General features: G+C 39.8%; 1 protein-coding gene across 13 annotated transcripts in view; it reads right to left on the bottom strand.

Annotated features, from left to right (window-relative positions):
- LOC127069704 (potassium voltage-gated channel protein Shaker) overlaps positions 1 to 25,897 on the bottom strand; it is a 136,102-nt gene that overhangs the window by 3,439 nt on the left and 106,766 nt on the right. For 10 of the 13 annotated variants that reach the window (XM_051007048.1, XM_051007047.1, XM_051007046.1 and 7 more), the window contains 7 exons: positions 8,873 to 8,996; positions 7,485 to 7,750; positions 6,461 to 7,104; positions 5,578 to 5,707; positions 1,301 to 1,491; positions 1,037 to 1,210; positions 1 to 749 (listed from right to left, as the gene is read on the bottom strand). The exon at positions 1 to 749 is cut by the window's left edge and continues 3,439 nt beyond it. In XM_051007048.1, coding sequence (XP_050863005.1) covers positions 1,044 to 1,210; positions 1,301 to 1,491; positions 5,578 to 5,707; positions 6,461 to 7,104; positions 7,485 to 7,750; positions 8,873 to 8,996 — 1,522 coding nt within the window. In that variant the 3' untranslated portion in view covers positions 1 to 749; positions 1,037 to 1,043. Of the gene's footprint in view, positions 750 to 1,036; positions 1,211 to 1,300; positions 1,492 to 5,570; positions 5,708 to 5,767; positions 5,898 to 6,460; positions 7,105 to 7,484; positions 7,751 to 8,872; positions 8,997 to 18,862; positions 19,085 to 25,897 lie in introns of those variants that run through there. The other 3 variants (XM_051007054.1, XM_051007043.1, XR_007783675.1) reach the window with 3 other exon arrangements.

The raw sequence follows: 25,897 nt of genomic DNA, 5'->3' as shown, positions 1-25,897 counted from the left end.
TATCTCCTTTCTTTCTATATTTCACCACGCAAAATTTCCTCCCCTCTTCCCTCCGTACTTTTTTCCTCTTAAATTCTCAGACGATGATGTACACTATCTCAGCGTCCTCCTCTTCTTACCCTGAACACGTCGTCGTCTTCCACACTTCGCTTCGCACGGAAGAAGAAGCCGCTCGCTGTCGTACCGATCGGTCGTCAAACGATTCCTTGATCCTTGATCCTTGATCCTTGATCCGTTCTCCTCTTCTCTCCTCTCCGCTCCTCTCCGCTCCTCTTCTCTTCTCGTCTCCTCTCGTCTCGTCTCTCCTTTCGTTTCGTATCTCCTCTTCTTTTCTCTTTCCGTTTCGTTTCGTTTCGTCTCGTCGTGTCTGGTCTCGTCTCCTTTCTTTTCTTTTCTTTTCTTTTTTGCTCTTCATTCACCTCTTATCTTCTTCCTATTTCCTTTACATTTATCGTTTTATTCTTTCGTTTCTCTTCTCAATGGCAATTGGACTGGAAGCACCCCTCGTATTGACAGACTGGACACGGACCGCACGCGCGTGCGCACGACCGAACGTCGAGCGCGCCACGCGCGCTGCGCAACACGTCCGCGTGTTCGCCTGCGCGCATGCGCGCGACACGACGGATTTTTGTTTTTTTTTTTTTTGTGTGTGTGTATGAAGGAGGTCTACGTTAGGCACCGTAGGGAGTTACAGCTGCTCTTTGACAACTGTCCCAACACCGGCCACCACGCTGCCACCGTCTCCTTCACTGCAATCAATTATAAAATAATGAACATATAAATTATTTCGACCTCCTGTTTTCGTCGTCTAAATGCGAGTTTCGTGTCAAGGTGGTAGATAGCATCTAGGCGCAGCCTAGATACCATTTCGATTGATCAATAAGTAGTCTCAAAATTTTTATATATACTCATTTCTAATCGACAATATTCACACTCCGATATTTTTCCTTTCTTTCTTTCTCATTTTTTTTTTGTTATACTTATTGATCGAACCTAATATAATCCATAATCTTATCGAGTTTGCTGGATGATCTACCTAGTAGTCAGACGTCAGTCTCGATGCTCATGCAGGCTGGATTAATATTATTATTGTGGCGAGGGTTGCAGTTGGGCTTCTTCGTTATTTCTGGATGCGTCAGCAGAATGCCTTCTTCCAGCTCCATTATATCCGACGACGACTCCGACATCGAGCTCTTCTTCATATGCTGACCTGGATTTAGATCGATTCGATTAATATTTTGTATTTTAATCGATAATTCGCTTTTCGTTCGAAATATTTCATTTAGAAAATTTATGTTACCTAGCGTGCCAGGGAGATACGGACAGCTAGTCACGTGATTGAAGTTTTGTGACTGCATCTCTTCCTGGTCAGTCTCACGGTGATAGAAGTAGTTGAAGTTGGAGACGATGACGGGGACGGGTAACGCGATCGTCAAGACACCCGCGATCGCACAAAGGGAACCCACGATTTTCCCCCAGACTCCCACGGGCCTGTAACAAAAAAATACACGACTCGATTCGGTCACGTAATTTGGTGCGAAGAGCGTGTAAAGGTCATTCTTGTATATATGCTTGGTGCTAGGTGTGGTGTCACTATATTGTGTGAGTTCTGCGGTGTCGAGTCGAGTGTGGCTCTCTACTTTATGCGGTATGTTTGGACTCGTACACTGGGTGTCTCTTTTAAAGAAATAATCGACCATAAATTCGTATTTTCAACATGGATATATCATTTATTTATTTTATTCTTCTTCGTACTGATCTTCGACTCTGATCTTTGATGTAATTCGATAGAGACAGAGAGAGAGAGAGAGAGAGAGAGAGAGAGAGAGAGAGAGAGAGAGAGAGAGAGAGAGAGAGAGAGAGAGAGAGAGAGAGAGAGAGAGAGAGAGAGGAAGCGTTTTTCCAATTATATAAATACGAAAATATTTTATTTAGATGTATATATATAAGATTTTTTTTTGAAATTGAACTATCACAGCTATGCTTGATTATCGCTTTAAAAGGTACACCCTATTTGTACATACCGACCGTCTCCGTGGCTTCGCACTTTTCAAACGACCGTATGTACATATAACCTTGCAATACGCGTCCAATGTAAGCTGCCGGCTCTTTAGACTACTAGACTAAAGGACCAATTTTAGGGCTCGCTAAGTAGGCTTCTTCATAATGCGCGATCTATATGCTCTATCGCGATATATATATATATATATATATATATATATATATATATATATGATATAAGATTAAGGATATTAAGTAGCCATTACGTGCTGGTGATCCTTCTAAATACGCGAAGCTTCGGTGTAAACTATGTTATATGTATATATGTATAAATATATACATACATATATATATAATTTATGAAAAAAAAATTATATAAATGATATAGAAAAATCGAAAATCCATTCACTCGGGCAAAAAAAGAAGTAAATGATTTCACTTTGCTTGGATATCGTTGATACTTGAAAAGATATCAAAGAATTACATTGTATAATTTCTTATGTACAACATGGAGAATATTGTATGTATAGATAAATTCTTTGATCGATTGAAACAATTATATCGTATAATAAACATTATTGTATCTCTGTCGAAGCTTTCTTATCTCGACCATGTCGTAGAAAATTATAAAATGAATCCTTTGCGCATATTTGCAAATCTTCAAAAACTAGCATCGAAGTGTGTGGAGAAAATTTTTCAAACAAAAAATGTTATTTTGCGTTAGTCAACATTTCGTTTTTTATTTTGTACATATAAATAATACGTTTGAAAAAGTTTACCTTTACCCATTTTCACTTCCGTTAGTTCATCATTATCTGCACTTATGCGAAATTCTTTTCTCTATGTATTAATTGTTATGTAAAATAAATAATTCAGTTGCATCAAGTTTGTGAAAAAATCATTCCTGCAGGTGTCACTGTACTATGGGCCTTCGTGATCCATGGCTAATGGCGCATATAATGATGGTATCAAGTATAAGGAAAATTGGGGATATATATGTAGATACTTAATGATCAATAAAATGATAATTTCGATAAGAATACAAGTAGTTGAAAAAATTAGAAATTCAGCGACATGCCGGGCACTATCAGGCAGAGAAGACTTCACGCATGCATGGATGTATCTCTCTTGATTTTCTTTTTTGACTTTTTTCTCTTCTTTTAATTAACTTGAAAAACTTGCTAGAGAGAGAGATAGAGAGAGAGAGAGAGAGAGAGAATAATTGAAATATTGGTAAATTATTTTGTTAAGTCACGACACACACAAAGGATGCTTCATTGGATTATTCGTAACGCAAATGAAAAGAAAGTTAATTTTTAAAACTAATTGTGTTTCGGGATTAGAAAATAAAAAGAAAACAAACCCAAATGCAATAAACTATTGTAGTGGATTTTAAGAATAAAATGTTTTCGTGACGAGGAATATTTAGGATCGAGCTAGGTTTCGAGATACGGATTAATTCGTCAAAGTTAAAATATGTCGACGTTGATTAAAAAATTCAATAAACGACTTTCTCTTTTCTTTTAATATTAGATCGATCGTGATAACGAAAGAAAATCCGTCAAAACGAGAACAAACTTCGCTAACGTACAACTTTAACGTTATATACGTGACCCTGACACGATATTCATATTGATTTTTTAGATTAAATACATGTTCCATTTCATTCTTTCGAGAAAGTATAGACATTTGAAATAGGTATATATCGTTCTAAGAAAAACAAAGAAAAAAGAAAAATAAGAATAAATAAATAAATAAATAAATAAATAAATAAATAGAAAAATAAACAAACAAATAAATAAATAAAGCTTGACCTCCAAGTAAAATCTAATTCGCTGATTGGCCACAAATAAAGTTTGCATAATTAATATCAACGGAATACAATCTGACCGAGCAAAGAGAGTAGAGCTTTTGAAAGTGGGTTAGAAAGATATAGTATTATTGGTGGAAAAAAAGTTTAACGCGAAGGTCTTAATCTTCTAAACCGATCGATACCGCAACCAAGGGAATCGAAGCTACCACCACTTGCCATTTCGAATCCTTATGATTTTTTCTTCTTTTTCTTTTCCTTTTTCTTTCTCTTTTTCTTTTTATTTTTCTTTTCTGCTCTTCCTTTTTTTTTTCTTTTTCCTTTTTTTGCCTTGGGGCGTTTCCAAGGAAGCAGCCTGTACTGCTTGCCCGAGGACACTTATTGATTTACGGGAAGCAATTGCTCAGGAAGCTCCTTCGGCCATAACACCAGAGATCTTGAGTCTTTTTCTCTCCCTTCTATTTCTCATTAGATAAATAGTACCGAATGTCGGGTATCACGAGCGTAAAGTCAGAGAGAGAGAGAGAGAGAGAGAGAGAGAGGGAGGGAGGGGGCAGAGAAATAAAAAGAAAAAAAAAAAGCTGATGGGAGGTACGATAAAGTCCCTTTATCGGTGAAAAGAAATTCACGAAAAAATATCGGAGAATAACGTACGTACGAGCTATTGAAATATTTTTTTTGTCTCTCCATTGTTTTTTTTTCCTTTTCGTTTTTTTTTTCGTAGTTTCGTTTTCATCGTTTTTCTTTCTCTTTAGTTCTTCCTTCCTTTTTTAATTTTTTATTTATTTATTCCTTTTTCCTTTCTTTTTTTTTTAATTTTTCAACGAAAACCGAGTACCGTCATAACGGAGACAAGCTGGCACCTGTGCCATCGCGTTTCGAAGCGCATCATGTTTCGACATTTCCTTCTCATTGATCACCGCTCGACAATAGGGAACGACAAGAGCCTCGTTGAGTTCTCTACTCTCCATGAAGCTTCATTTACTAGCCGTACTTTCTCAAACAGATAAGGCGGACGTATTGTAGAATGTCCTGGACTCAATGCGTTAACCTCTATATTCTGGTCGATGTACGGAACACAAAGCGTTACAGACTGGCTTTCTAATCGGGACGTTAAAAATAAAACTAATAAAATCCGACAGAAATAATAATATCAAATAATAATAATAATAAAGAAATTTTTCTGAGGACGAAAACTAGTACGGTTCAGATCAAAGGGTTTGACTTTAAAAGCGTGAAACCTATTGGGATATTAAATCGTGGAGGTTAGAGTTAGGAGTCCTCGATCCCGAGTCCGGAGTACTCTCGTCTTCCTTCCGTAGCCTCTTTTAACGCAAGAACGTTAGGGAGAGAACGAGGGAAAGAGAGAAGAAAGTACGATGAAGGTAGTAGGTAGCTGCGAGTAGGTGGAAAGTCAATGGAGGGTGAAGAGGGTAGGTAGAAAACAAGGGCATGTTGGCTCACGGTTGAAGAGGATGGCGAGGAAGGGAAAGGAAGAGAGAAAGAGAGAGAGAGAGAGAGAAAGAGAGAGAGATGGAGAGAAAGAGAGATAGAGCGAACGTGTGAAAGAGGGTAGGGAGGGATAGCAGATCGCGTTAGGGTGGGTTCGAGTCTCGAGGGGTCGAGTACCCAGGAAGATAGCGTTGGAGGGAGGCCTAGTGGAGGAGGTTTAAGTAGTAGTTGGAAGGAACTGCGGACCTGGTGGTGCGTGTGTTCGTTTTGGCGGGCATTAACTAGAGTCTTAAGTGAAAGTGAGTACATCATACGTCATGTCACCATAGCCCACGGTCGTCATCGTGACAACGGCCCACCAGAACGCGTCCGGAATAGACTTGAAGAACGAATTCTCGGAGCCGGCCTCCGCGAAGTATACCGCCGATGAAAATAGCACCACACCTGCAATGCAAGGAAGAAAACACCGGTTCAGTGGGTTTAATGCCCCCGGTGGCTCTGTACCTCATGTCCCCGTAGCCCACGGTCGTCATCGTGACCACCGCCCACCAGAACGCGTCCGGTATCGATTTGAACTGGCTGTTGTGCTTGCCCACCTCCGCAAAGTACACCGCCGACGAGAAGAGCACCACACCTGAAAGGCAGACAAGAGGAAGGCATGGTTCAAGCGGTGTGTGTTTTTAGCACCATTCGATTGTACGCGCGTCTTGGAACAACGTCTTTGGCAGAGTCTCCTTTCCTCTCGTTATTCTTTCCCGTCGTTCTCATCGGTCTCGGGCCATATCACCAGCCCACCCACGAATTCATCCTATAGGAATAGGTCTTCTCGGTTCGTTCCCTTAGAATCTTCCTCCTTCTTATTCTCCTTTCTCCATTCGTACGTACGTATCGTACGTACGTACGTACGTACGTACGTAAATAATGCCTTTATGGTAAAATGCGAATTTCGATCTTTGCTTGGAATCTAGAAACGTATCAGCGTTAGGTATCACGACGAATCTTTGCCGATTAGATCGGATCCGTCCTTTGGCCTTTGGTAACAACGTCCCAAGATCCATTATCATCCCCCTTTTCCGTTAAACACTCCAATTAATATTACATCGCGAGGACAATCGTTTATTTTCGATGATAGAGCGTTTTATATATGATAGAGCGTCTTGGAGAAGAAAGTAGTATTAAAAGAAAGTTTGGACTCACCGATAAAAAGGAAAAAGATGAGCAGACCGAGCTCCCTCATAGAGGCCTTCAGAGTACGGCCAAGTATCTGGAGGCCTTTACTGTGCCTGGACAGCTTGAATATCCGGAACACCCTGACGAGCCTGATGACTCTTAGAATCGCCAGGGACATCGCTTGATTCGTGCTCTTGTCCTGAGGGCTAACCGGTGCCTTTGGTAGATTAAGCGTGTCCTCTTCCTCGGCCACTACCGTGGCGAGGGTGATGAAGTAAGGAATGATCGCGATGATGTCGATGATGTTCATTACGTCACGGAAGAAGTTAAATTTATTTGGACAGGCGAGGAAGCGCACCGATAACTCGAACGTGAACCAGATGATACAAATAGTCTCTATTAGGAAGAACGGGTCCGTTATGTCCGGCACTTCGTCCTCCTCGATCTTCGTGCCGTTCGTCGTCGTGTTAAAGACCTTATAATGCTTAAACTCTGGCAGGGTCTCTAGGCAGAAGATTACGATCGAGAGGAGAATCACGAACACGGAGATTATGGCGACCACCCGGGCTCCCTGAGAGCTCTCCGGGTACTCGAACAGCAACCAGACCTTCTTCTGGAACTCGTGCGACGGCAGCGGCTTCTCCTCCTCTTTGATGAAGCCCTCGTCCTCCCTGTTACATCGTATTATTTCTCCGTGTATAGAAACGTATATATCGATCTTTGCCCTAGAGTACCGCACCTACTTTTCTTTTTTTCTCTCTCTCTCTCTATTTTTTATTTTTTTATTTTTATTTTATCTTTTTTCTCTTTTTTTCTTTTTTTTTTACCCTCCACCGGACAATGCTACGGAATCCGTATGGATTATCATCACGCGTTGCAATCGATCGTAAAAACGTGTCGGACAATTCGTTCGATTTATTTGTTTGAAAACGTTCTTCGTCGATCCTCGATACTACGAGTTGCCACGTAATTTAATTTTCAATGCGATACTCTAGAATTTATTTTATTGGCGATACGGTATCGAACGTGATCGATTTAATCGACGTCTTACCTGAACTTGTTGGTGGCAAGCTCGCCCAGTTCGTAAAATTTGATCTCCTCGGAGAAAACATCGAGGGGAACGTTGACTGGCCGGCGAAGTCGACCACCGCTTTGATAGTAATAAAGTATCGCATCGAAGGAAGGCCGATTCCGGTCGAAGAAGTATTCGTTGCGAAGCGGATCGAAATATCGAAGCCGCCTTGCCGGATCGCCAAGCAGCGTGTCCGGAAACTGGTTTAGCGTGCGCAGTTGTGTCTCAAACCGTAATCCACTCACCTGTCGAAGACAAAGTCGTATACGATCACATTTCTCTCTTTTCTTTTTTTTTTTATTCGTCGCCGAACAAGAATTTTCATTTTGTATCTTCCAAGATTTTATAAGATCGACAATTATTCGAACGTCTTCGAAAACACATTCGCCGACCGATCGTCCAACGAGAAAGATACAATGTAATCGTGATGAAATACAAGTTGGCACTTGATACAAAATAAACGTTCGCGTTATTCTTTAACGTTGTCTCGTACGATTTTATACAATTATTTATACACTTTACAGATTTATCGTATCGATCGGTCAAAGTTTACGTCTGGTTCGTGCTCTTGTAAAAATGAAGATACGACTGCTAAATTTAGGGATCGTTTTTATATGAGAAAGGGAAAAAAAAGAAACAACAAGGAGTGTATGAGATATCCTTTCGAATTGTCAGGCCCCCGGCGATTTTGAAAAACGATCGAACGGATAACTGTAATTGGCGCAATGCAGTCGTGTCATCCACGAGGACAGATAATTCCGTTCACACAATACGACCTTGGTACTATATTGCCCCTGATTCCAAGACGAACTTGGATGCCTGCCAAATACGGTCTGTAGGTCACTTCGTGTCTTGAGATAATCTTGCTTCGCAAAAAGAAACGGAGGTGCTCGGCCGTTGTCGTTACAATGGAACGATTACTTTTTGTCGCTGGTACCGTTACCCCACGTTGTGAACGCTTAAGTACGCCTTTGGGTTCGGACTATACGAATATAAATCGAATCTATCTACCTCATTTGAATACCCGAATACTAGAACATATTTTATCATTAATATCTGATAACCATCGAGTATTTGTAGGATTCGAATAATACGATAACTGTTATAAATCATTTCCTTGATAATTTAATTCTCAAAACATTTCTCAGATTTCTTTTTCGAGATTAAAATCCTCCGTTAACGATCCAACTATACCATTCGAGAGGAATAAAAAATGGAGGAATACGTTTACCGAATCTCATATTCGTGTAAACGATGAATGAACTATATTATCTTTTAACGCACAGTAGTTTGGTTTTCATTAAGATGGATTCACGTTTGGAGAAAATATTATAGGATTGAAAATGAAAAAAAAAGGATATACTCACGTTGATGACGACCCTCTCACAAAAGTCATGATCGTGCGGTATGGGCTCGAAGTGCGTGACGCCTGTGTATTGGGTGTGAGGGTTCGGCCCATCCTCGTCCTGGCTGCTGAGTTTCGGCAGCGATCTAAAAAGAGAAAGATCGCGAGGCATCGTTAAACTCGTTCCGTTCGAAGCAAACACGAGACTTTGAATGGATGACACTGTATGATACGATATACATACGTAGAGATATGTGTATATAGGTATGTATGTGTGTGCATGTACGTATTGTAAATATATATTATATATTATATTTATATATATATATATATAATATAGGCACGCTTTTAAATCGCCCAAGATGCATCTGCGATCTACGTGATAACTATTTAGGTAGACTAAACGACTACAGCATTTAGCGATAATCCTTCGTTCTAATACTAATCAACGAATCTACGCAATTCACGGTTCGAGATTCTTTGCGATCGAACCTTCAAAGGATATGATCGATGATGTTTCAAAAGACGATATAGACACATATGCAGATATTTCGATTGCAGTTTTAAACTGCAAGACCGGTCGAGATGACAATCTCTAGGCACTCTGCCAATAATCATTTCTCGATGACTCAGAAACATTTCCCCAAACCACGGTCGAACGTCGAAACTTTCGTTTCTTTTCGATGCATCCGTAACAAATAGCCCTAATGGATATTTCGTCGTCCGTATCCTCGCGACGAGCCTATTCGCGGATTTAATAAAAATCGCTAGAACTTCGTAAAGAGAAAGATGAATTGGAAAGTTTTAGGACCTTGAAGTCCATAGAAAATCTTTGAAAAGAGTCTCGAAAGAGCCTTGAAAGTTAAAAGGATCTCTTCTAACTGAGATTCTCGAACAAAGACTCGGTAAATCGCTTACAAGCGTGAAAAATGTTGCGAAGCCACGTGCCATTTACTTCGCGAGTATCCTTAACGACATTTACCGAATATCTTCCGACGTTCGGAATGTCTAAACTGACGCGTCTGAAACGTGTTTAAACTTCAAGGGAACACGAACGAATCTTCGACATCGTCATTGCGACGATTATTTTCGTACGTTACGTCTCGGTAAAAGAACTCGAACGTAACGTAGAAATAACACGGATCGAAAATATATACATAGGATAATCTTTAAATAACTTCAAATCGATAATAAGTATTTTCAAACGATTTCTTGAATCATCAAAGAGGCAAAGCAGTCTTTGATAGACAAACTCCTTGGTAATTAAAATATTCCTTCGAAGAATCTTACTAAACAATTCCAATTGATATAATAAAACGATACTGAGGAATATTATTTTATTCGGGTTAGTTCGAAACGTGATAGCATTCGTATATCAAAGTTATGGCCAACGTCGTAGCACCTTCGAGGCTCGTTCACGGATAATGGAAAATCGGCGAGCGGAGCAAAGGGTGTCATAGTCATGTTTCCCGAGGTAAGGAAGAGCAAAGAGTAAAGGCGGAACAGAGGGGGATAAAAAGAAAAGGAAAATAGATGCCTGGGAAAAAGCGTAGTGACTCTTTGCCCCGCCCACCGTGGACAAACGAGGGTGTTCCGGGTCGATTCGACTCTGTCGAGCCGTCTTTTCTACCATCTAACCCTCTACCAACCCTCCCAACTACCCTTTTTCTTCTTCTTCTTCTTCTTCTTCTTCTTCTTCTTCGTCGTCGTCGTCGTCGTCGTCGTCTTTTTATACCCCTTACACTTCTTTCCTCTTTTTCCTCGAACTCTATGAATTTCTTTCCAAGTAACGTCTCGCGAATTGCTTTCTCGCGAATCCTTGCGGCTGAGGTGTCAGATGTATAAAGAAAAAGAGACAGAGAGAAATAAGAAGTAGAAGAAAAGGAAGATTAGCACGGGAAACGCAACGATTCTAGGAAGAAAATCGTCGCAAAAGACGTTTGGTCTGAACAACAAAGGGATCTCGTGGCAGATGAATCTTTTCCAACGATAGCAGTATCCCAACGAAGCTTTCACTCTCTTTTCTTTTTCTTTCGAAGGAATTGTCAAGGAAAGAAATGAAAATAAAAGAAAAGAACAGCTCGTCCCGCTTTTCGTTTCAATCGTCGGAAATCGTTGTTTCTCGGCTCGAACGTTGACACGAAATGATATTAACGTCCATCCACGAAACGATCTAAACGATATTACAGGCCAGAAATTAGATCTGGCCATAATTTCGATTATCCTAAACCAACGATGAATAAATGTAATTAAGGATCGACTCGTTAATATCTATCGATTATTTTTCAAACGATCGATAACGTTCCCCCTTAACGACGTTATTCCTTATCGTTATATATATATATATACACGAGGTCGTATAATATATGTATATATATGTGTATGTATATATAGACATATATTTATCGTCCACGACATTTCCGAAAGGTAAGTTCGTCGCTTACAAACTTGTGCAACATATCAACGAATCGTTTCTCCTCATTAATCAAGTCGCGTGATGCAACGAAAATCCGGGCTATAAGAAATGTAAATCTAAGAAAGGAATCGTTCGTTTACGGATCATTAATTTCGAGAGAAGAAGACGTCGTTGAGGAAATGGTGTAGGAAATATGTGCCGGAACTTTGCGTTCCGATCGATTTTACGATCGCACGAGGTCGTTCCTTCATCGATGCTTTTATAATGAATCACTTTGCTCTATAGTATTTTTCTACGGTGTAATATATAGTTAATAGTAGTTTTCATGAATAATAAAAATACTTATTAATAAAAGAGGAAGGAACTAATTCGTTTTAGTACATCCTGGAATTAATATGCGTTCACGTTTTTGTGTCAAAAGAAAACAAAAAATCTTGATAAATACCTTGTAAAAGAGAGAGAGAGGAGAGAGAGAGAGAGAGAATGAAAAGAAAGAATTGTTTACCATGAATATCGACGATCGGTGCTTTATTCCTAGAGCATCGATGACAGTCGATGCACTTCGCGAGGCCGGAGCGTAGCTCGGAATAACTTGACGTCTCACAGAAATAGATATCCTGAAGTGCTTCGGCAGACAGGGAACACATGTTTCGAGCGTTCTTTCATTGTACAGTGTTGTTTCAACAGAATAGCGAGATTTTTAGCAAGAATGATATTCTTTCTTCGAAAATCCCCATGTCCCCTCCCGAATGTGCACGTTCGTTCGAGCATTGAACTTAATCGAAAGTAGTTAAATGAATATTTACATATTCCAATGGAATTTTCGTAATCATTCTAAGTACGAATATCATCGAACGTGGCCGATAACCAAATAAACGATAATCCTACGAATAGATTCCGAAGTAATAAGGATAATAATAACAAGGACAATCACAACGATAATGAATTAATCAAACCGATGAAGAATGAATGTCTCTGGGATTAAAAAGAAAGAAAGAATAAGAAAGAATTGATTTTCTATGGAGAAGTTGTAAAAGCTGGAGAAAGTAAGGGAGCTATTTTTTTCAGGTATCATCGTAAAGTTGTCGTTCGTTGGCACGAGATCCTTAATGCTTGATTATTCGTCAAGGTCGATAAGGTAAAAGGGACTAGAAATGGTAAGACCGGTCGGTCCGTTTACGATCGCACCGACCGGAATATATTTACGTATCGTATCGCGTACCCAACTAAAACCGTAGGCCACGTAGATGCACATATGTTTATGATCGTGTTGGCCCACTCTGCGGTTAGTGTGCTACGACTGAAAGGTTAGAGGACAGGCAGCCCGGGTCTGGCATAGAAAGCCGTGCCAACTGATATTTTACGTTTGCTCGCACTGCGCTACCGCGAAACCCACTGCGGATCCTTCGACGTGCACGAATCGACGATGTATCTTGACTACCTACCATGCTCATTTCTATTTATTTCTTTTAAAGGAAATACATCCGACTATCTAAATATAATTAATGTATATTGGATCGGATAAAACATATCTCACTATTCACTTTTCATTGATCTTCTCCTTTGATCTACTATATCATAACTTACGCGTGGATTCCTTTCGTCTCTATAATTTATTATTACATCGATGATTAATTCGAGAAACTTGATGTATCTATTACTTTAGACGAAACTAGATGTTCCTTTCGGTCAATACTACACAGAACGAAAGCAAGTTGAAAACTCTATTAAACTGATATTATAATTGCCGATTAAAGTCAATTTTTTAATCATTGTTTTAGAGTTTCGACAGACTGTGTTTATGAATTGATAAATTTGAAAGAAAGAACATATTGTAGACTTTTTGTCTCGCGCGAATCGAGTACGTCCAAGAGCAATGCGAATAACGATCGCTTTCGGTTCAATCAGTAGTGTACACAGAAGTGCAAACCGCAGAAATCGATTCTGAAATCTCTTTCTCCCCTCTCTCTCTCTCTCTCTTCCTTTTTCACCTTCCCTTGTATTCATCTTCTCTCTCTCTCTCTCTCTCTCTCTCTCTCTCTCTCTCTTTGTGAATACGGTCATATAAATGGAATTGGTTCTCGGTAGAGAGCAATCGCTAAACTCGATTCACGTTACCAATTAACGACTGACACCTTCTATCGTTTCTCTCATGTTGGAAGAGCTATAGTCGGTTAATAGCAATCGAATCGTGTAGATATGCCATGTTACACGCTATTTCATATTTAAGAATTCACTCGGTATAATTAAGGGCCGAAGAATAACGAACATTCAATTTACCGTTGAGAACGTTTCGAAGGATCGTTTGTCTCTTTTTAATAGTCAAGTTTGAAGAGTAAAGTACAACTCTCCTCAAAAATCGAATGCACGTGATACGTGTCTTAGCATAATTCGTCGTTGTGACCTGACCTACATCAGGGAAAGAGACACGAACGATGCAAAGGATCTCACCTTATACTCCTTGAGCTATTTTTGTTTAACGTCTCGTATGTACATGCAAAGTATATACATATATGTAGATATATATATATAAATATTTTTTTCGAGAAAATAAAACAAGATATTCGAGATTAGTTCCAATCGATTCGTCAAAATCCTTCGTTGTTTCTTTGTGAATTTTTTCTTAAACCGAAACGATTTGTTGGTTTAATTAAATCTTTCTTTTTTTTCTATAAACTTTTAAAATAATTTAATACCATATACTGGAATGTGTGTTAACCTTATATACTTTAAGGGTAAATTTGATGTGACATTATGCTCGTATCAGCCTGACAAAAGGTTCTTCCACGACGCTTATTACGAAACTTATATACCTACCTACTTTGTGTAGAAAAGTTATTCTTTCATCGACCAGAAGACCCTCTCTGATTTAAACTTCTACGGCTAATGAGCCTATCGATATTCTCTCACTCGATACTCGGTGTTCTTTTTCAACGATCGACGTTAACGTGACGTTGTAAATTTATGAAGGATCTTCTGACCAATCCTAAGAATCGAACAATAATAATATCATATAAATCTAGATCAACGAATATTTCCAATTTTAAACAAAGATATCAATGATCGTTAATTAACACGAATATTAGAAATACTTTTATCAGTAACTTTTCTAATAAAATAATAAAACTTAATTCGCCGTTTAAAAAGAAAAGAAAAAGAAAAGAAAAGAATCATTAAATGCACTGGACGTTACAAAATCGATGTTAAAAGTTATTTTTGAAGAAAACTATTTAATTTACAAAGTATTAATTTTCTCAAACGTATACCATTGATTCTATCGTTCCTTTCGATATCGATCTAATACATTGTATCTTTCAAGCTCTTGACAAGCACGTTAACAAAAACGTTCCGTCCCGATCGACAAGATTTACTCACGATACTTTCACTCAAACTCCATAGAATTGTCCAGTCGATTGTCCATTGTAAAGGATAGACGAAGTCAGACAGATAGACAAACAGACAGAGAGAAAGAGAGAGAGATAGAGGTAGAGATAGATAGAAAGAGAGAGAGAGAGAGAGAGAGAGAGAGAGAGACGAAGCAACCGATCTCGATGAAAATACAATCCTATCAATAGACAAAGTTTCCTTGTAGAAAAATCATGCATGTGCGTTCGCATTGTGTTCGTCATTGAAAACGAAGGTGACCCAGTTCGAAGGTGGTTAGATTTAGGAAGCACGAAAGAGCTGAGTCTGCATGCGTCCTTAAGTAGCTACACCTTGCACTCGTCAGCCAGAAGGTAGTATCGGTATGTATACTTGCATAGAAAATGTGTCTGTGTCTAAGTGCGTGCGTCGCGTGTGTATAGACGTGTATGTACATAACGTGTATATTTTCGAGAGCATCGTATGTATCACTGAAGATGAAGTACCACCTCGTTCTCTTTATCTCTCTCTCTCTCTCTTTCTTTCTCTCTCGTTTCCTCTCTCTCTTTTTTCTCTTCATTATTAATTCAGAATTCTGAAGAAGAGTTTAACAGGCTGGCCACAGCTACCTGGCTTTTTTACTACTTTGACCTATCCCTATTACCTTCTTCTTACATTCTACTTTACATATTTTCGGCTACAATAGATACTCTTATTATCTTTGAAGTATGCGAAAAATAGAGGTAGAAGAGAAAGGCTAATAAGTCTGTCGACTCGACACTTAAGGTGTCAGCAATTTCTCGATTACTCGTTTGAACGATCACGAGTAGACGTTGAGTATCTAGAAAGAATTGAATTTCTCGTAGGAACGACTCCTTCGACTTGTTTATCTTGACATTTAAACGGACGAAGGTGTTTTCCCACGTTATCCTATCCATAGTACATTACATATTTGCATTTTCTTTTTCTCTTTTTCTCTCTCTCTTTTATCTTTTTTTATTGTTTCTTTTTTCATTTCACTCTCACGCGTGGATCGATACTTGAATATGTAATAAAATTCTTTAAACACGATTCATCGAGATAAGCAGGTGCGCCGATTATTTAAATGTGTTGGCGAGTCATAACCATCGACGAGGATACAAAGAGCTTTACTCTCTTTCTCTCTCTTTCTTGCTCTATCTTTATCTCTATCTTTCTATCTCTCTCGTTTGCAATGCTATGCAAACGCCCTCGCTTCGGTGCATTCACGCACGTGAGCGCGAGGATCAAAACGCCCACGCTAAGTTAACGCTCCTTCGGTATCTCGCTTGCGCATGCACCGTACGATATAAGTAAGTACTTACTTACTTACTTACTTACTTATGTTCATCTACCAAGTAGTAAAAGTCCGCTTGAGATTAATTCGTCAGACTTTTATGGATATATAACATGTAATAAAGATAAAAAAAGAAATAAATAATATCAGGTTGTATACGCAGGAAGAATAAATATGCAATTATATTGTACATAGTGAAAAGAAAAAAAAAGAAACAAACAAACAAAAAAGGAGAAAGAAAGAAAGAAAGAAAGAAAGAAAGAATGAAAAGACTAGTTCTGATGTTAGATAAAGGGAAATTAAAAAAAAGAAATTAATGCTAAACGCTGGAAAACGAGATAGGAAAGTATATGGAGATTAAAATGACAGATAAATGAAGAAAAAAAATGTTCAAATATTGTATATGACGCATGTAGGTCGATATATTTTCTTTCTCTCTCTCTCTCTCTCTCTCTCTCTCTCTCTCTCTCTTTCTCTTTCATTCTTTCTTTCGTTCTTTTTCATACATCACGTTCCGACCAATCAATTTTTCGTCGAATCCATTTATAGCAAAAAGTGTCATTAAGGTTTTAACGGCAGCTTGATGAGCTTCGGCGGACAATAAAGGTGATATCAATAAAGGGACACTAAAGTTCGAGCGTTCGGCGGCCATAAAACTAATAGTAAGTATGAAAACGTGATTACGCGATATTCGTAAATTTCCTGTCATATTCAACGGAGTATCGAAGGGTAGCTAGCTCATCGTCTACGTCGTTAATACGATCTTGATGATATCATTCGTTTACCATGCTATTGAGAACAGTCATATTTCGTGGCCTCTCGATTTTGCAATACTTTATTCAACCATCGATATCATTCGATGGAATCGATAAACGTTGTAATAAATTTCAATCTTACGATCGATTCGCAGGAGATCACTTAACTTTGATCACCGAGAGATCCGAGGATTTAAAGTGTAATCTCTAACGATTATATATATATATATATATATAATCGCTATCGGATTATTTATTCGTGAGCTTAGTTTGCTCTTTATATATATGTATACATATATATATATATATATATCAAACCATGAAAAGTTTTGGTGCGAATTCGTCGCAAGAATTTTAATTAACGAAATATTAACACCCTTCGATGAATTTTCTTAACGCGTTACAATATTTTCAACGATCGGGATTTCTCGATAATATATATAACATTATGTAAAACGATATGGATTTACTCGAGAGAACTAGCTTCACTTTCTTTCGTAAGAATGCGAATGTTTGAAGGAGAATAAAGTGTACTAGAAAGGAATCCCTTTTTGTGCTCGAGAAGAAGGAGAAGAAAAAACAGACGAGCAGGCGTTTATGTAAAAGCTGAATCAACTCGAACGATCGTAACACGCATTCCACGTAAGCTGAAAGCCCATTACGTTATGCTAACCATCGTCCTCGTAGAGACATTATCAGACGTTTTGCCCGGGCTCAATGACCGCTATGCATTCCAACGAGAATATACATACATATCATACATCATTTCTAGTTATATATATATATATATATATATATATATATTAAATAGAAATACACACACACACACACGTATAAATACATATATATATTTGTGCGTGTGTATATATATATATATGTATGTACGTATGTATATATATGACTAAACGAAGGAATACATTAACTCGTGTTCTGAATATAACCCAACGGGTCAAGAACAAAGATATTTTTAAACTATTCACGCGATGGAGTTACATCACGATTCTCTTTAGCTCTCATTCCATCTCTTTTCTTGAGATATTCCGGACGATTCCGTTGATTATCCGTGAGGATATGTAAAATCTTATGGCACCTGGATCGTAAACTATATTTCTCGAGGAATTCCAAAATTGAAACTTTCAAGGGAATGATTTATCGTCCTCGACTTCTCGGTACTCCAAAATAGAACATATATGTCGATGTCTAAATATTCATTAATAACAACGATGATTTCAATATCTTTTTCCATCTCCGCTCGCACTCTTATATTTATATCTAATTTCTAAAGAAAAATCTGTCAAATTTTTCTTCGACGATCCTTCGAATTCAAAATATTATTTTTTTTCAGATTATATATATATATATATATATATATATATATCTTCTTTCTTCTTGCAGAAAGTTCACGAAGAAGAAAAACGTGCGAAGAATGAAAAGCGAAACGCAAGGCGTGGGATGACAACGCAGAAGCTCACTCGTACTGAATCGTACACGAATAAGAATAGAAACGACTGACGCTCAAGGAGAAAACATTGCCTCGTGTGACACTAAATTTGTCCGAGTATTTTTCGATACTTTCCGGTATATCTAAAAGGAGAGAAACATCTCTTTCGAAGAACAAAAACTATGACAAATGATATTTGATTTCTTAAATGGTTAAGCGTCTGTAACTTAGTTTTCATCGACACTAAACATTATTCGTGATCCATGAAATCGGACCAATTCTTTCTTAAATACCCATAAGTATATATGTATATATATATATTGTATATATGTAAAACCTATTCGCGAAAAGCACCGATCTATATTCTGAGCGTGCGCCACGTTTTTTATAGCCAAGTCCCAAAGCATTTATTTACCCTATTTCGTATTATAAGTGAACAGAAAGAGAACGGAAATAAAAAAAAGAAAGAAAGAAAGAAAGAAAGGATAAAAAAAGATAAAAAGAAAGAAACAAAAAAAAGGAAAAGGAAGAAAAAGAAGAAGAAGAAGAAGACGAAAAGAAAGGAAAAATAAAAAGAAAAAAAATTCATGTTCATGTTTATATTCGCAAAGCTTTCAGCATTCTATTATTTAAAGACTATCCAGCTAATAATATAATTCTAATGACTAATTATTTAATTAATTGGAAATCTTGGTAAAAAAACGTCTTACGATAAAGAATACCTCGTGTTTGCCATTCTCTTAATGACTAATTCAGGGGTACAAAAGTGTAACTATAGTTCCAGTAGTGTTATCGTTGCCAAATCGTAAAGAACAGAGTTTTCTCTCTCAAACGATCCGCATGCAATTGTACATCGGGAGAACCGTCTTCGTTATTCAGACAAAAGTGACGACACCTTCTTACGCGCCTGAAAAATACATACATCGACGAAAGGACAATTTTGTAGTTGCGATTAACACGGTGAAGGGACTATAAAAAGCAACATCTCTTTCTCTCTCTCTCTCTCTCTCTCTCCCTCTCTCTCTCTCTCTTTCTCTCTCTCTCGTTTCTATTTGCCAATTTTTTTTCTTTTCTCATATACGAACTCGCGTCTTCTTTCCGATTCGAACTACACAAAAATTATTATGGTTTACGTAATAAATTAGTAAATTATGATTATAGGATCATTCTCGAGGACGAGAGATCGACGAACACGTATTCTATACGCTGGCAACAAGGATTATATGAAAACGCGTGCATCGTCTCTAATCTAACGATTATACGATTTGTGTTCTACGTACACAGCTGGGCCCACACGTTCCTTCTATAAACACTCGTAGCTTTGCAACGAGACGCGATTGGAGCAGCCGTTTTTCGTAAATATCATGAAAGAAAGGGGAACGGAAAGAAAGTAAAAAAAAAAAAAAAAAAGAAAAAGAGAAAGAAGAAAACGGTCCATCGACGTTTTTCTTTCCCAAAAATATCGCGACGATAATATATGTGTGCGTATGTGTGTACGTAATAGACGAGGGGGTGGTTTATTATTAATGTCTTGTAAAAAAAAAAAAATAAATTCGTGCAAACTTATATACACATCTAATATCCGATAAAATACAGTCTACGGTCATGCAAAAAAATTCTCACACAGGTGTACATTCAATCGAAATTTTTTTTCTTTTCTATTTTTTGTTGTTTTTTCTTTTTTTTTTCATTGCAAAATAATATGCACACGTATCCGACGTTTTTTCTTTTCTTTTCTTTTCTTTTCTTTTCTTTTCTTTTTTTAAACTCCAACAATTAAATTGCTTCGAGAAAAAAGATCATTATAATTGTAAGAGCGTTCCAAGGCAATATTCTTTTAGAAACTTTTAATAATCTCCAAGATCATAAACTTAGTACCACCTTTGAAATAATTTAAGCAATTCTGTAACTCTCTCTCTCTCTCTCTGTCTCTCTCCCTCTCACTCTCTTTCTCTCTCCCTTTCTCTCTTAACTCTTTACTACCACACTCGCAACTCTAAGTGCACGCTCGCAAATTACTGTAATTTAGCTTTTCCTTCGAGCTAAAATAAAAATCGTAAAAACATTAATCTACTATTACTTCCTCGCGTAGATTAAGACAACACTTATCGTACGTAATCTCTTCTATTACATGCACACATAATCCTTCTACGAAACTCATCAAACTCGATATTTACAACGAAAGAACTCTACTGTACTAGAGAATTAAGAAACATTTCTGCACACACACATTGATACGAGCAGCTTATTAAAAAAAATGTAACAATATATATATATATACACACACATACATATATATATATATATATGTATATATATTCACCAGAAACTTTCCGATAAGAAACTTCCAGAAGAAGAAGAAGAAGAAGAAGAAGAAGAAGAAGAAGAAGAAGAAGAAAAAGAAAAGAAAAGAAAAGAAAAGAAAAGAAAAGAAAAGAAAAAACGAAAATACACCCAGTATACACGAACGATCTCGATTACAAAAAAAGAAATAAAAAAGAAAATGCAAATCCACAAGCAGATAATAAAGAAGTAGAAAAATGCAAGGGCCGTCGTTGTACACACGCGGTTGTACAATAGATAGCGCACGGGGGTGGGCGTCACGTTGCCGGACGAACGGAAAGTCGGTTCTCTCGAGGAGGGCGCGCGTGCGCGCGCGCGCGCGAGCGCGACAGCGCCAGCGCCAGCACGTCGGAGAGGAACGATAAGAAGAGAATAAGACAGATAGATAAATGTGATATCGCATATAAGACCTGGGGGGAAAAGAGAAAAAAGAAGAGTACAAAATTCGCTTTTCGAAAGGGAGAGAAATAAAAAAGAAAAAAAGAGGAAAAAGAAGATAAGAAAGGGTAGCAAAGGAAAATTTGTTTTTCAAACGAAATGGAGGAAAGAAAGAAAAGAAAAGAGGAAAAGGAAGAGGGTGAAAAAGATCAAAAGGAAGGAAAAAAAAAGGAGATAAGAGAGAGAGCGTACCTCGTGTCGCCGTGTTCCTCCGCACCATTCCGGTGGGGGCGTAGGTCCTGCCTCGGTTTGAGGACAGGGGTCAGCCCCCATTTCTCGATGAACTCGATGCGGGAAATCTTGGCGCTTCGCGGCGGTTACGAGAGGGGGCGGATCCCCCTCTCGAGCCCCATGCCCACCGGAGAGCGGTGCACCCCCGCACAACACGCACCCTGCAATGCTTCTCTCTCTCTCTCTCTCTCGCTCTCTCGCTCGCTCGCTCGCTCGCTCACTTTCTCTCTCTCTCTCGTTCTCTGCCTTTCTCACGCACTTGTTCTCTCTCGCTCTTTCTCTTTTTCTCTTTCTCTCTCCCTCTTTCTCTCTCTCTCTTTCTTTCCGATCGAGACTATCCTCCTTCTTTTTTTCTTGATCGTAAATCTCTAAACGAAGAGATAACACTGACCCATGAAACACAACTATCAGTCACGAAAAACACCGATGCCGGTAGACACATCAAACAACACCATCACGGTCAGCGGCAACGCGCACAGCCACCGATCAAAATGGCTGCTCCACTCTCTTCTTTCTTCTTTATCTTTCTATCTCTTCCACTCTTTCCCTCTATATCTCTATCACTTTGTCCGTCTGTCTTTATATCGCTCTATTCTTGGCACCCTCTGACTCTGATTATCTTCCTTCCTCGTTCCTCTTCTGTCGACTTTGAACTTTCGCTTTTCCTTCTTGTCTCTTCTCCCTTCTCCCTTTTTTTACTTCTTTTTTTCTTTTTTTTTCCTTTCTTTTTTTCTCTCTTATTCGCTCTTACACTCAAAGTCTTCTTCTCTCATCCATCCGTTCACTCTCTCTCTCTGTACGGTCCCTCTCGCAAGGAAAAGTTCCGCAGCGTGTCACTGGAAACATAGGCGCGTGAACCGAACCGAACGACGAGGACGCGCTTGGAAAGGAGAGGCGTGTACGTACGCGCGCGCACAAAGAGAAAAGGAAAGAGAGAGAGAGAGAGAGAGAGAGAGAGAGACGGGCACGCACAACGTGTATGTGTGTGTGTGTGTGTGTACGTAAATACGCATATGAGAAAGACAAAACGATAGATAGACAGATAGATAGATAGATAGATAGACAGACAGATAGATAGATCGATAGATAGACGAATAGACGAGTAGATCGATCAATCGATCGATCGATCGATCGATAGACAGACGGATAGATCGTGATTGAAAGTAAGACAGACACACACACGCACGCACGCACGCACGCATGAACGCACGTACGCACGGACGCACTATAATCACGCGCGAAGAAGGAAAAGAGAAAGACGATAGGAAGGAGATAAGACGATTGTCGAGGACACGATTGATCAAGAGGACACACACTACCAACAGCAGCAGCAGCAGCAGCAGCAGTAGCGACGGCAGCAACACGGCGACATCGACCGTCGAGCGTCGTCGCGAAACGCGCCGTCTCTCTCGTTCATCCTTCCTTCACAGCCGAGCGCGGCCAACGCGTTCCTCGAGGACGACGAGAGAGTCCTTCGAGGAGAGTACTCGACGAGTCGACCGCGATGAATACCATCGTGTATCCATCGAGAGGAAGGCACGACGATACGATGCGATACGTGTTAAAGGAGGAGGTTGAGAAAGAAAAGGAGGAAAGAATACGAGGAAGTGTGTTGGAGGTGAGTAAGGTAGAGAAAGAGGAGGATAAAGGAGCTGGAGAAGGAGGAGGAAGAGGAGGAGGAAGAGGAGGAGGAAGAGGAGGAGGAAGAGGAGGAGGAGGAGGAGGAAGAGGAGGAGGACACGACACGCCTTTCGAGGAGCGAACGCGCGCGTCACCGTGACCGAGCGATCGGGACCGGTTGATAGTAGCGCCTCCACCGGGAGTCGCCTATCATCTAAACGTCCTGTACACTATCACCACCACTACTACTCCTTCACCCTTCCCACCCTTCCCCCTAGCGGAGCTCTCCTCGATCACCGCCCTTCTCTCCTTGTTATATATCATATACACTCCCACACAGCTGAGCACGAGGTTATCGGAGAGAAAGAGAGAACGAGAAGGAGAAAAAGAAAGGGAGAAAGATTGAGAAAGAAAGAGAGAAAGAGGGATAAGAGGTATGAGACAGAGAGTGATGGAGAGAAAGAGAGAAAGGAAAAGAAAGGAGAAAAAGAGAGAAAGAGAGAAAAAGAAAGAAAGAAAGAAAGAAAGAAAGAAAGAGAAAGAGAGAGAGAGAGAGAAAGAGAGAGACGAGCGTCGGCAGCCTCGCAACGAGCGTGTACTTTCCTCGAGCTCCACCGTCGCGCTACGCGAACGAGAACACGTCTGAGGAAGAGCCGCTGCTGGAGCTCTTTACGGAAGCTCTTTCCTGACCGAGGTGGAGTCGGTGGTGGAAAGCGGCGTGCCGGTGGTGGTGGTAGCGATGCTGCTGCTGCTGCTGATGATGATGCCAGTGGTGGTGCCGCTGGTGGTGGTAGTAGTGGTACTGGTACTGCTGCTGCTGCTTCTGCTACTTCTGCTACTGCTGCTGCTGCTGCTGCTGCTGCTGCTGCTGCTGTTGGTGATGGTGCTCGTGGAGGTGGAGGTGGTGCTGCTGCCGCTGGTGGTACTACTGCTGCCGACCGTGACGCTTCGATTGTAGCGGTGGGGATAGAAAAAGAGACTATACCACATGCTAGACGGAGAGGAAATATTCCTAACCAGAAAGGCGTCGGCGACGCCGGCGTCGCACGCTCAACCTCCGTCGGTCCGAACGATAACACGTAGCCAACTCCTCCTCTTCCTTCTCCTCGACCCTCCGCTTACCTGCCAAGCTCCTTTCCTTGCTTGGCAAACCTGAAAAGCTGCGCGCGTTTCCCACCTGCTACATCCACTGCTACGTCCTATGTCTTTTCCCCTCGACGGTGTTACTACCCCATCTCTTCTCTCTCTCTCTCTCTCTCTCTCTCTCTCTCTCTCTCTCCGTCGCTCTCTTTTTACCCTCCCTTCGAACCCTCCTTTGGTCTTACGCATAACCTTCTCCCATACCTACAGAGCCTCGCCACGCTACGCGTACCATCTATACGCCTTGATATTCTCTTATCCATAAAAGCGTGCGTGTTAGTCTCTCCTAGGAGAATATCTTAACAAAGATCTCTTTCTTTCCCTGATGGGAGATGTTGAATAAAATAGTCCAAAGTTTTCTTTGAGGATTTTTTTTTCCTTTTTTCTTTTCAAAAAGACCTTCGAATATATAACCGCAGCCAGAGTTCTTTCTTAAATATGATATTACTTATTAGATAAGCTTTTCTCTTTCGTCGTTACTTCAGAAACGCTGTAGTCTTCGTCCGTACTTAACCCCGTAGTCTTCTCTCGTAATATATATTCGTATTAAATTCCGTAATATTAGTTATCTTAGAAACGACGTAACGCTTGGGGTTACCGATAAAAAACGTGAATCTTAAACAATACGATGTTATAACGATAGGGTAGAGAAAACTTTTAGTAAAAAATAGTATAGGTGGAATCGAAGTAGCGAGTAAGAAAATGCAGGAGTTTCCTCGGACTATCGGTACGAGGAGATCAATGATCGTTACGTAATTCTCTCGTCCTTCGTCTCCCTCCTCTGCGGATAAGAGAGTCACGGCTCGTCAGGATCGAGCATGAAAGAGTTTAGCATAGTGCAAAAAAAGGAGGCGGAATACGGTAGGAAGGAGTTCAGGGACGTCGTTGGCTTTAAATCGGCCATGGGACACACGTTTGCGTCGAACGATAAAAAGAAAAGACAACAATGATCTTTTCCAACGAACTCGATGCCTTTTTTTTTCTTCTTTTTTTTTCCTTACACGAGCAAAGGCGATCCACTTCTAATAATACGTTTTGAAAAATAGATTCTTTGACAAATTTTTTTTAAACACGCCTTAAGTACAAACGCAAACATTGGGATTACCTACCTACGTAGGAGACCACTTTACTAAAAGGAACATCAGAAAATGTCGAAAAATTGGAACGTCGAGAGACGGCACTTACTCGACTCTATTCGTGATTTCCTAAAGTGAACGCTCACTAGCGAACAAAAACTCTTACCCTTTCTCTCTCTCTCTCTCTCTCTCTCTCTCTCTCTCTCTCTTTCTCTTTCTCTCATTCTCCTTTTCTTTCTCTTTTTCTCCGTTCCTTTCGTTTCGCCTGGCAAAGGATAAAATTGAAATAACTTGGAAGCGTTTCATTTGGCCGATCGTCCGCGTCGATCGGACTCGTTTTCCAAACGTGCCAAACCTATCGATTCGAATCTACGATCCGGAAGAATCTTCTGAGTTAGTACGAGGTGACATGGCGACGATCGACAGATCGGGGACATTCTAACGACCTAAATCGCGTCGCTGTTTGCGAAGGAAATCGTACTATGCCGAACGTTCAATGAAATCTATTTTCATTTTTCTTTCTTACCTCTCTTGATTTCGTTTATTCTTTCGAAATTTTATATAAAAGAGAGAAGTATTTTTCTTTCAATGGTATTTATATATCGATATTTCTGTCTTTCTTATTTCTAGTGTATCTGTCTATTATCTCTCTTTCTCTTTCTCTTTCTCTCCCTCTCTCTCTCTCTCTCTTTCTGTAGATATCCAGCAGCCTCCTCTTTACCTCCCTCGTGCGCTCTGTTGCTCTCTGTCGTGCCAACCAGGCGCAATCAATACATCCCTCTCCTTCCAACCCGCACCCCTTCCGCGAGTCGCACCCCCTCCAGACGGAGTCACTCCTGTTCCTGACCCTTCATCGGGAACCATCACGGCACTCCCTCTCTCTCTCTCTCTCTCTCTCTCTCCCTTTCT

The sequence above is a fragment of the Vespula vulgaris genome, chromosome 16 (assembly GCF_905475345.1).
Source record: "Vespula vulgaris chromosome 16, iyVesVulg1.1, whole genome shotgun sequence".
In the NCBI taxonomy this organism is placed as follows: Eukaryota; Metazoa; Arthropoda; class Insecta; order Hymenoptera; family Vespidae; genus Vespula; species Vespula vulgaris.
This window is presented reverse-complemented; position numbering and strand designations above follow the sequence as displayed.